General features: G+C 28.3%; 1 protein-coding gene across 1 annotated transcript; it reads left to right on the forward strand.

The window, feature by feature from the left end:
* The first annotated feature begins 2,299 nt into the window (after positions 1 to 2,299).
* Positions 2,300 to 6,106, forward strand: LOC119683539 (late embryogenesis abundant protein ECP63-like). Its single transcript, XM_038097250.1, has 5 exons — positions 2,300 to 2,349; positions 4,555 to 4,737; positions 4,869 to 5,059; positions 5,117 to 5,326; positions 5,409 to 6,106. Exons 1-5 carry the CDS (start codon positions 2,337 to 2,339, stop codon positions 5,493 to 5,495), a joined length of 684 nt encoding a protein of 227 aa, XP_037953178.1. The 5' UTR covers positions 2,300 to 2,336; the 3' UTR covers positions 5,496 to 6,106.
* Positions 6,107 to 12,289: the final 6,183 nt, after the last annotated feature.

Consider the following 12,289-nt stretch of genomic DNA (forward strand, 5'->3'; position numbering starts at 1 on the left):
ACGACTGAAAAAAATGATGAACAAATATTAAATAAATCTATTCAGCGTATTATGCACTATGGTTTTTCTTAACTGAATTGTGTAGTTTTTATGCAAAATGTGACTTAAACATACCATAAGTGCTGAGTTACTGTTAAAATGTGTAAAAAACGGAAAAATTCATTAAATGGAATTTCTACCAAATTTTTTTCACAGAATTCGCAAAAGATTTCTGCTATGATATTACAGTGAGGAACTAGAGCAACTGCTCGAGTCTACAGATTTAACTTTTTCGCTCCAGTGTTATTGCTGAATTTCTCTGTTTATACTGTTTTGCTGTGATTTGGAGCCTTTTAGTTTCTTCTGGTCACTGGTATATAGGAGCCCACCTAGAGAAAGTGCGCCTTCCGTTCAACATTAATTGTAGAAGTTGTGGCAACTTGGCCGAGGAAGAGATAAAAACCCTATTTTAGCAATTTTTTAGTTTTGGTTTTGAATAGATTTTTAGTAAAACACTTTCCTACTTTTGGATTTGGTTTACCTATAGAGAAATCCTGAATGAAATATAAAACGATAAATAATTGCTTATTATGAAAGGTAGAATAGTTACTCCCAATGGGTCACTGCAACCAACCTACCATGGCACTCATTGAACTTCCTCACCATGACAAAGCAGCTTTTTCCGAAGGGAATATTTTACAAATTTTTTATTCATAATAATAATACCAAAAACTATTATAATAGTGAGTGTTAGGTTGTATAAACTTCTTGGTAAAAAATTAGTAGTTTGTACAAACTTCGTATTGCGAATAGATTTTTAATTCCATATCTCTCTCTCTTTCTCTCTCGTTTTTTTCAGTATTTGATATTAAGTTTATTTTGTTATATTAAAGTCTTATATATCTTGATGACGTGAATTTGATTTGACCATATAGATATAATTTGACAAACACGACAAAATTAAATTAAAAATTATAGATACTTTTAAATATTTATACGTGTATTTTAAGAACAATCACTTTTATGTTGATTGATGCGAGTTTAGTAAGTAAAAAAAATTAAAAATATTATGTCATTTTTTATTAAAAGTTGTTTATTTAATTAAAATTTGCTGATCATTAGCAATTAACTTGAAGCTATGATATAATGGCCTAAGAAAATCAAGCAAAATTTTATTTATTTTTTTATTATTTTTTTAATATTATTTTATATTACTCTCTTAAGTTCATAATTTTAAAATTATATGAATATATCCGAAAACAATTTTAAGTTTTATACCAAACAATAGCAATAGAAATATTGTTCTATAAAATATGGATCCATTACATCAAAGATGCATTCTTACTATTGAAAGAAACCTTAAATTACTTAACAGTCATCAATGATTCCGGGTTTTTTATTTGTATTTGAGAATAAAAATTGCGATTAAAGTTATTTATGTTCAAATCAATGGATTATTTTAAGACTGAACAAAATTTGGTTGTAAACGGATCAGCGGGTTAGTTACCCGATTCTACTTCATTTTGCTACATGACACATAAGAATGTTTAAGCGATTCTTTTGCTCTGTGGTTCTAGTCTCATGTTCCTGTGTGTGATATTTTCACCTCAGAAGTATTCACGGAAAAATGAATCCAACAACAGTAATTTCAAACCCCCAATAGAGCGTGTCCAGGGCCTAAAATGTTTAATCTTAAATTAAATTTTTGTGATAATTCTTTACTTTCTGTCGACAAGGGTAAAAGGTATAGGTAAATTAAAAAGATCTTTCCATCTTTTCTCCTGCTTTCTTTGACTTGAACTGATTACTTTATTTCTAGCCTTTTTTATCCTCATTTTTCTTTCTATTTTTCTCTCTCTCTCTCCATCTTTACGTTTCCTTTATTTTGCTCCATTTTTTCCTACAATGGTTAGAGATTGGTTCGACAAGAGGCACAGCATAATTTATTTATAATCCCATAAAATTGAAAGAGTCAAATTCATATATCTGTTAATATGTTCAGATGAAAAAAATGTTACAAAATTACTACAATTGTATGCTAATTACTTTTAGAATTTGCATAGAGAAACTACAATACTATCACGGATATTTCATGTTCCAAACCGAAAAAAAAAATAGTGTAAAAGTATTTCAGTTTACGAATATATTTTTTGCCAATTAACCTTTCAGGTTGTGGCTAGCTATACTTTTTTTATATGCGCAAAATAACTAAAATGCTCGAACTATTATAGTAGAGGCAAATAAAAGATACGAAACTGAACACGAAATCAGTTGAGAGTTCTGATGATATTTTCATCATTGAAATCAGTTTTAAACGTGATTTAGTCATTGGCGGTTGATTTTATTAGCGCGAGATAATGTCATTTAGTGGTAAAATTAATATTTTAGCATTTGAGAGAACAAGTGAAAAATAATATAAAATCTGAAAATAATACAATTTTAAATAATAAATAAATTTAAATTTATATATAGATTTATGTAAATTTATTTGCTAAGTTAGAGAAGCTTACGTAGTAGTATTGTTTTGTTAATAGAAGATTACTTCAATCTTGATAATAATAAATTTAATTTAAATGTTACATTAGAAATTATAGTTTCAATGAATTTTTTATAGTTAATAATAATAAAGTAACGTAAGCTTCTCATTTGCGTACGTCATCACTTTTATGTATAAAAGTGGGATTATGTTTAAAAAAAAATTGTGAATGTATGAAAATGCCAATGTATATATACAAATAAATAAAATATAAAATTTGAATAAAAATTTTTTATTTTATATTCATATGTTATTATAATAATACAATACATAATATTCTACAATAATTTCATTAAGTGGAATTAAAAGCAAATATAAACAACAGATTAATACAGTTTATTTAATCTATTTTACCTATGACGCAATACCAAGGGAATGGACTAACGGTATCTTCGTTATTTGTTTCAGATATTTCTATAATTTACTAATTTTTATATGTGGAAAATTAAATTTTTGCCCCTTTTGAATCAAGTGGAAAGATTAATTGCTCAGTAGCAGTATTTCGTATAAGTTTTATTGTTGAATTCTTAACGATCACTTAAATTGCTGGCTATGTTAAAATCAAACTTTAATCATATAGTTTATATATAATCATCGCCAACATATATAGTCATTACATACATGCATACATATATATACTAAATTAAGAACTGAAATAGACACAGGTATGTCTAGATCCTCTTATTAAGTTGAGAATGTGTTTGTTTTTATGATCGCTGATATATTTTTATAACTACATTATAAACGGTATGGTTATAAAATTAGGAATTAAAATAGTTGAATTAAAACTATGTGAAAGGTGAAATATAACTTTCACCTACTTTTTGTCAAAATTAGGAATAATAATAGACAAAATATCTATATATCGCCGCGATGAGTTAAAAATATTTATATTTTTATAATATCAAATATGTTTCATGATTCTGATATCTTGTTTCTTTTGAGTCTTTCTATACATAATTTATAAATATTATTTTTTGTTATATTTGCGTTCTTTTTCTCTTAAAAATTAACTGATTAACTTAGTTTTTCTTTGCAATATATTTCAGTTCAATGCTTCGGTATACTTTATATTGTGTATGTGTGTTATATGGTCTTTGACTTATCCTTCAGTTTGATACAAACGTCTGTCTTTTTTCCCAATAATTAAATACTTCATTAAGAGTTTCATTGCAATTTTGAGTTGAGGGTTTATGCCAATTAGGTCTGACCCGATATTTTTAAATATGTGATGACGGTGGGTTTCACTTTCACAATATGATTATTTAATATGTCGGGTGTTAGTTTATTAAGCCCTGTTATATCCAGATTTTTTTCACCTATGTTCTTTTAAGTTGGGATTCTAAAATGGTAGCTTAATTGATATTAATTCAATTTTGTTGCATACTTTTATGCGCAGTGGAAAGAAACTTAAGTTTATGTATAGATTCTGTTCATATTCGCAACATATTTTATAATGAGGTTTTTTAATATTTTCTCGTCAATCGTTTGTTAATATTAAAAAAAAACCCTTTTGTATATAAAACCTATTTAATGGGTGATCGTGTAAAATATTTTGAGTTGTCTATGTTTTAATGGGAAGGTTTGCAGGTGATCGGTGCAAAATGAGTTTTATGCTGTTTAAATACATTCACACATATGTACTATATGTATGTATATATGTACATTTTCTATTATGTATATACGTATATATATAGTTATATGCAGTTTAGAAAGAACTACACAAAACTAGTGATTAAAAGGTTTACTGTCTTTATATAGGTTATTATCAGAATAAATCTTGTAAGACTCTTACATGATTGTAGCTGCATATATTATATTATATATAATATATTGTATTTAAAATATTTTTTCTTTATCAAATTAATAATATATTTTAATGAAAAATATGTATGTATGTACTTAACTTGCACTTTTAAAATAGTTTTATTTTGTTTGAATTTTAATGGAATGTACTTTTTTATTGATATTTTTTTAAATGCTAGTTATTATTTTGATATTGATAAAAATCAATAACTAACTTTAAATTTATGTTACAGCTTCTCTTAAAAGTTTCGGTGATAAAACCGCTAACCTTTTCAGCAAGAAAAAGGATGAAGCCGAGAAATTGGCTAAGGAAAAGGCCGACAATGCACAAAAGATGGCTGAAGATCAGGCCAAGAAAGTAGGACAAGCAGTGCAACAAACCAAAAGTGAAGCTGAAAATTTGGCTGCTAGTACAGGTAAAAAAAAATTTATAAATTAATAAGTAAAAATATTTGAAAAATATTAAATATGTTTGTCAAACGCTTCAAACGTTTACGCTTCAAAATAAAGTACTTCAATAAATTTTTCTTTCAAAATAATTTAATAGCCAAAGAAGCTGCTGAACTTGCTGCCGGTGAGGCTCAAAAAGCCGGTCAAGCCGTTGATCATGGCGTTAACACTGCTGCTGCCGCTGTAGACAATACTAAGAGACAAATTGATGCAACAGTCCAACATGCCAACACCGTGGCTCAGAATACCAAACAAGCTGCTGCAAATTTGGCTGATCAATCTCAAAAGGTAGGCGTTTGCAAAACTTACAAGTAAACCTTTTTTAAATCTCTTTGAAATAAACAGGCCGCTGCCAATGCTGTTGATCAAACTAAGAAAGCAGCCAATGATGCCATCAACCATAGCGTAAAGGCAGCTGAACAAGTTGTCGATCAAAAAATGAAAGAAGCTGAACACGCGGTTGACGGTGCCATGAAAGCCACCAGTCAAGCTGTCGATCAGAAAATGCATGAAGCCAATCAATATGTTGATCAGAAACGTGAGGGTTTGGAGAAGGTAAGTGCCAGCATTTATAGTATATGAAGTATACGAAGACCTCTTGTTATATACTCAAATTTTGAATTTTTCAATTTGACAGACCATCCATGATTCAGCAACTCACGCACAGGAATCTGCTGGTGCACAGGCTACCCAACTGCTTGGAAAACTTAATTTGGGCAAATAAATTTAATGCAATTATAATATATAAATTTAAATATTTGACAAGCCTGCAACAAAAGTTAGAAATTAAATTGTCCATTATTGAAAATTCAAAACAAAAAAAAAAAACAAAAATTGCGAAAAATATTGTGCTTAAAAAAAATTAATTGAAGGAATTGAGAGATTTGCTTTATAGAGAAGAGTCCTGACAAGTGCCAGTCTTGTGATTGTAAAAGTTTATAAAAATGTTAAAATTCTTATAATATGGGGGTGTGGCATATTTACACTACTTACCAGCTAAGATAAAAACGAACAATTATATTGAAATGAAACAAAGTCAAAGCATATTATACTATTTTTAAACAATATTTATATTAAAAAAGAGAAAAATTATTTTATTTTAATTTCATAAAATCAATTAAAAATTGCCTTGAAAGACATAAAAACCAGAACGTGTCCTTTTTATATTTTTATATGCAATATTACTTTTATATAAAAATCTTTTAAGCACTTGTTTAGAATATTTCAAACTCACTCCCCATCTTTTCTTAGCAATTTCTATTATTGACTATTAGATATATATATATAAAAAAAAAATTAAAAAAAAACTATTTCTACTTTTGTCAAATTGCGGCTTTATAAAACTTTTTTTTTTAATGTGAATTTGTAGTTTGTAATTTATTTTATATGATAATTTTTTAATATATTATATAAAAAAGAGAAATGATGCGAATATTTTATTATTATTATTACAAAACAAATAACAAGAGTCTTAAGCAAATCAATTTAATATTTTAGATGTAACTAATTGTTACGGCAAACAAAAAAAATGTAATTAAAACTTTAAAAATGTAATAAAAAATATAAAAAATAAATTTAAAAATGTAAAAAAATTAATTCTATTACTTTCTATATATATTTTCAATAAAATTAATAATTAATATTAATTTGAAAGAAAGTCTTATAATATAGAATAGATATATATATATATATATATATATATAATGCAGATCTGAGGTAAATTATTGCTTAGTCTGATGAAGTGATAAACAATAATCCAGTCAAGGCGCAAAGAGGGGTTTTGAAGAAACCTCGCAGTTAAGAGAAAGTAAAAGTGTTCAGGTGCACTGACTCAACTTGCCGCAACATAATAAAAAAAAAACAAAATTTAAAAATTAAACTAAAAAAGAATAAAAACATAGATTATTAAATAATTAAAATTAATAGATTATTAGATATGCAGATCTGAGGTAAATTATTGCTTAGTCTGATGAAGTGATAAACAATAATCCAGTCAAGGCGCAAAGAGGGGTTTTGAAGAAACCTCGCAGTTAATAGAAAGTAAAAGTGTTCAGGTGCACTGACTCAACTTGCCGCAACATAATAAAAAAAAAACAAAATTTAAAAATTAAACTAAAAAAGAATAAAAACATAGATTATTAAAAAAATAATTAAAAATAATTAAAAAGAAAATAAAATTTATTAGTTGAGCAGAAAACTGTTTCGGAAACTTCCAAATATCTATTATTAGCTGATCTAACTATATATATATTTGTTGTGTTATTTATTGAGAGATACCCTACCTTTCTACCTATCAGCCCTATCTATTTTCTATAGATACCACTGAAGATGAACTAATACTGTCTTTATAAATACCACTGAAGATGTTGTCCAAACCCAACAAAACGTTAGACTAAAGGATAAAATAAATTATGACGTTTATTTGTATTTAAACTAAAATACAGAATAGTCTAAATAAGACTCATCGAAACAGCATTTGAAAAAAGTCAAAAATAATATAAATATTTTTGCTTAATTGTTCAGATATCAACATTTTAAAGCTTGAATATAAATAGCTAAAAATATAAGATTTTGTTATATGAACTCTAAGTCAGTATTCTGCCCGTTAGACGTATTTAGTTGTATGTATACCTTTATTCGAAAATGCATTCTGCCCACTTATGTAGTTTAATACTTTCCAAACTATGTAACTTCTGAAGAACTTTTACTTACTTCTGGAACCAGGAACTAATACAGCATAAATCTGTAAAATGACATAAATTTGCTTAATTACATAGAACTGTAAGAAGAAAATACATACTGATATATATATTAAAAATAATTAATATGAAATACTTTATTTTCTTGATTCTTTCTACTGCTACATTTATTAATTGCGTTTTAGAAAGAAAATTGTTAAAACCAAAATGTCCTTCTTGGGATAATGATACATATATTATAATATCATACAAGTAAAGAAGTTTCTGAAACCCTTTAATTGAATTCTTTTTAAAAAAGCATTCACCAAATAGTAACTTTAAGATAATCTTTCACATTTCCAGACGTACACTTAAAATGATAGAATGCTTTTAAAAGGTCTTCATGTTAAAAATCGTAAGGAAGTTTTACTAGGTCAAACTTATCAGGAAAATCTGGATATTTGTTATGTATACGATGGTCGCATTAACAGCTTCAATCAGCTTATAGTTTTATAACAACTAATTCTTTATTACTTATATTAAAATATAACTTCAGGTAATTAATCCAGAAACTGCAGCTGGAACATCATTCAAAATTGTGTACTTCCACATGTGATAATAGATTATCACCATTTCAAAAAACTTTTCGAAACACGATTATCGGTTACTTGGATGTCTGAAAGGAACATGGTCTCCAATAATCTTATCTCATTAAACTCATAATTCTTTAAAATGCACAACAACCCTGTAGGAAATGTTGAGAATAATTTTTATTCGGAACTATATTCTTCGGGGGGCTCTAATGAGAGTTCATAGGGATTATAATATTCACCCTTATATTTCACAATGAGTCCTTTATTAAGGCAACTTTGTATTGCGTTATAAACCGCTCGCTTGACTTCACGAAAGCTCCGATTGTACTTCTTAGAGACATATTTCGTAATAGTGTAGAGAGATCCGACATCTTCCATCTCATCTATATATCTCAACATTTCCTCATCGGATATGTGCATTTTGATGAGATTGTCTTTCTATTAGCAGCAAAAATAGAAAATTTTTAAATTTCGTTTTATGTCGACATATTGTTTAAAAAAAATTGATTTTTTTTTGTAAAAATATTTTTTAAATTTTAAAAAGTCACTAGTTTCGTCGCCTATTAAACAATACGTAAAAAATTGTGATAATTATAGGAAGTGTGGAATGAGAAGGATAAAGAACGATTACATGTTATCCTCATATATAAGTTGCTAAAATTATGCTAAATTAATGTAACTTGAGTATAATTTCATATCACATATAATAGGGAGTAAACTAGATAAAGTTGGCCTCATAGTACGTTACATCGAAATGGTCCGTACTGATGCGAACATAACACTTACATTGGTGACAAACATTGTTGTTCAAATTGGCAGGAGCGAGTTCTACTAACAGTTGTTATAGAAATGTGTCCACTTGCTAACTCAGCTAGTTCAGCGAAGAAGCGGTATTCTAGACTTTGAGGTTTTGACTCTGGCATTTTATATCAAGAAACCATGATGTACGAAAAAGATAATAGTAGACATTTTTTGAATTTATCTAATGCTATAGTATTGAGTACTTTGTTATTAATGGCTGTCGTTGACGGCATCTTATCAGCAACTCGAACATTTTGTTCTTATATATAATAAAAGTTTCACTCTTGTGATAAATATGATCAAAGTATTGCTGTAGAATTTGAAATCTATATAGCTATTAATACATAGTAAAATCAATATGTCTGAATGTTTGATTCATATTATACTAAATAAAACATGAAAATACCGATAAGGTAGCTAAGATGTTAATGTATAATATGACATTGTATAGTGATGTCTATGTAAATTATGCCGTCAACTTATTCACATAAATATTAAGTCAAGAGCATATAATGACTTATGGGATAAGTAAATCGAAAAACGCCCACCTAATTTGGATTATGGGTCACACCAATATTGTCAAAAATTGTGTATCTGATGTTCTGCACAGTTATGGTACTACTTATTCGGATAACAATAATACTATAACAGAGATATAACAGTAAAATAACTGCAGAGATGAAGTAAAATGGGAGTGATGAACAAATCACCCCATATCAAGACAACTTTTGCAAGAAGTGGTGTATTAATGTGTATTTACGGGACTAGATTGGATGCTAGTTGATTGAATCCAGACGAGATTTCTATAGATACTGAAGTATTTTAATTTATTTTTTAATTGCTCAAAAATAATTATTTATTTTTTATTAATTATTAAAAGAGCATTCCGACAATTTTTTACAACAGCAGGAAGTAATAATTATAATATTGATTTATGGGATTTAATAGTTGATATTGTTGATATAAAAGCTTCTCATAATGTTAAAATAAAATTGCCATTTATTAAAAAAATAAAGAAATGTAGTAAAAGAATCAGATGAATCTTTGATTCTATTTCAGAATTTATTGTGTGGTTGGATAAATAATATTTTTAAACAAAATGTTCGAATTATTCACTTTTTTATAGTTTAAGGTGTAATGAAACGGTAGCTACATTCTTTAATAATGTTTTCTTAAAGCAATCCAGTCGTTTACCTCAGAGTCTAAGCTATAGTATAAGGCAAGTGAAGGTTTTGTTTGCCACAACACATGCAAAGGTGCAAATGGTCAGCAGCATTAGACTGTTCGTTCAATAATGGGTTCCTATTATAACGTTTTAAGATTAATTTAATCGGTTTTCTTGGCGTTGGATTTTCGACTTTAATTGAACGGTTATCAGTTTTCTTAGATATAGACTCGTCCGGCTCCTTTACACTCACTGTCTCTGTTTTTAATGACACTGATTTTGATTTGTGTGTTGAGACAGGTTTTTGTACTTTGGCTGATGTTTTTGATCTCTTACCTTTAACCTCTGTGTTAACCTTTGCACTGGTCTTGGCTGTCAGATCACTGGGCATATATGGAGTGAAATACGAATTTTTGTGCTTGAAAATTATGCCACATTTCACACACCTTTCCAAAGCTGCAAAAAGTTCTGTGATCACTTCGAACTGTACCATCTTATATTTCCGGCAGTAATGCTTAGAAATAGTATCCAGAGTACTCGGAACCTTCAGCTGTTCCAGACAAGATAAAATCTTAGCATTCGAAATTGACATTTTGTATTGTTTAATATTGTTTTTAATATTTAATATGCAAAATGTTGACTTTAAAATTTTGAATAGTCTTTCGAACCATAATTTTGAAGATTTGGAATAAATTAAAATTTTATCAAATTTTATTTAGAAACTCTTAATTTAAATATCGCCTACTATTGTAACCAAAACAATATGTCACATTTATAAAACAATTATTTTTATAACATTAGTAGGCTATATGACACTCAAAATTCTTCTTTCAAATCTAAATTATAATTTAGTCATATAGAATTTTTCAGTTCTAGTGCAAACACACATTTGGAAAATAATTCAAAATTAATATTCCTATTTTTCGGCATCAAATTTGAAATTCTATTTAACAAAATGTATGTCTCAGATGAGAACATACTAGAGTATCTTACTCAACTTGAAATGCCTAGTAGTCTGAATACAATTACTGAATATGTCTCCCAGTTGTATAAGTTGCCGGAGAAGAATTTAACTTCAGACCTGTTAGTAGCTCTAGAGAGTTGTGTAGATCGAGGCGTAGTTCTCAAACACAACAACGCATATTTTCGTCCAGTCGTCAATATTAAATCGTTTTTGTATTTAAATGACTCAGGTTGTGTGAAGAAGTCTGCATCGAAACGGATTACAAAATCAAATTCGCAACGGGAACTTGAGGTGTCATCATCGAAAACAGGAAGTTTAACTTCAAAGAAAAGTAAACAGTCTCCATCAAATACAGTCAATTATATTGCTATAAATCCAGTTTGTCAAACTTGTGGGAAGAAGCAACTGAAGTTTAACTTCAGTTAAGCGAAAGCGTTTGCTGTGGGGCTTTATTTGGCTTGCGCTATCCATTTTAGATGGGAGCTAAGGCTGGTGTGTGATTTGCTGACTGAGGAATAGTCAAGATGGTGATATGTTGGAGTTAGCCTACTTAAGGACTACATGAGTTTCTATTGTTAAGATAACATTTAGTATGCTTATAAAATAAATATATTGGAAGAACTGAAATTGAAGTTTAATATTTTATTTTCATTTATGAAGCATTTTTGCTAATTGTAATTCTTTTTGATTAGTATTATAAATTGATATTAATACCTTATGTCTCTCATCACAACAATTTTTACGATAAAGTACAATATTTGATTGGTTGTAATAGCGGAAGAGCAATATTTGGTAGTCTTATATGAATGAATTAAATGATACCAAAGTCTCATGTGAATATTACAACCTATTTTTGAATTTCTGTCTGACCTAATACACGTCCAGTTACCTTTTTTCACAAATTACGCACAAGTATTATTATTTACGAAAACTAACAGGCTTACCAACACCGCGTTATCGAATCTCAGAATGGTTACAGGCTCCTCGGAGAGGTATGTAGATTTTAGGTCAATTATTGCATAGTCAGATGAAGTGATAAACAATAATCCAGTTAAAGCGTAGAGAGGGGTTATGAAGAAACTTCGTAGTTAATAGAGAGTAAAAGTGCACAAGTGCATTGGCTCAACTGGCCTCAACATAATAAAATATTTCTCATTGCCAACTTAATAAATATAGTATATTCACTTCAAAAATTCTTCTGTTAAATTAAATGAGATAGAGACATCACACAACGCTGCACCAGGAAAAGTTGTGACTGGTATTCGATAAATTGCCGAAAAAGAAAAAATATTGATGTGTATGTATCGATGTGACAAT

This window comes from Teleopsis dalmanni, chromosome 2 (genome assembly GCF_002237135.1).
Source record: "Teleopsis dalmanni isolate 2A chromosome 2, ASM223713v2, whole genome shotgun sequence".
NCBI lineage: Eukaryota > Metazoa > Arthropoda > Insecta > Diptera > Diopsidae > Teleopsis > Teleopsis dalmanni.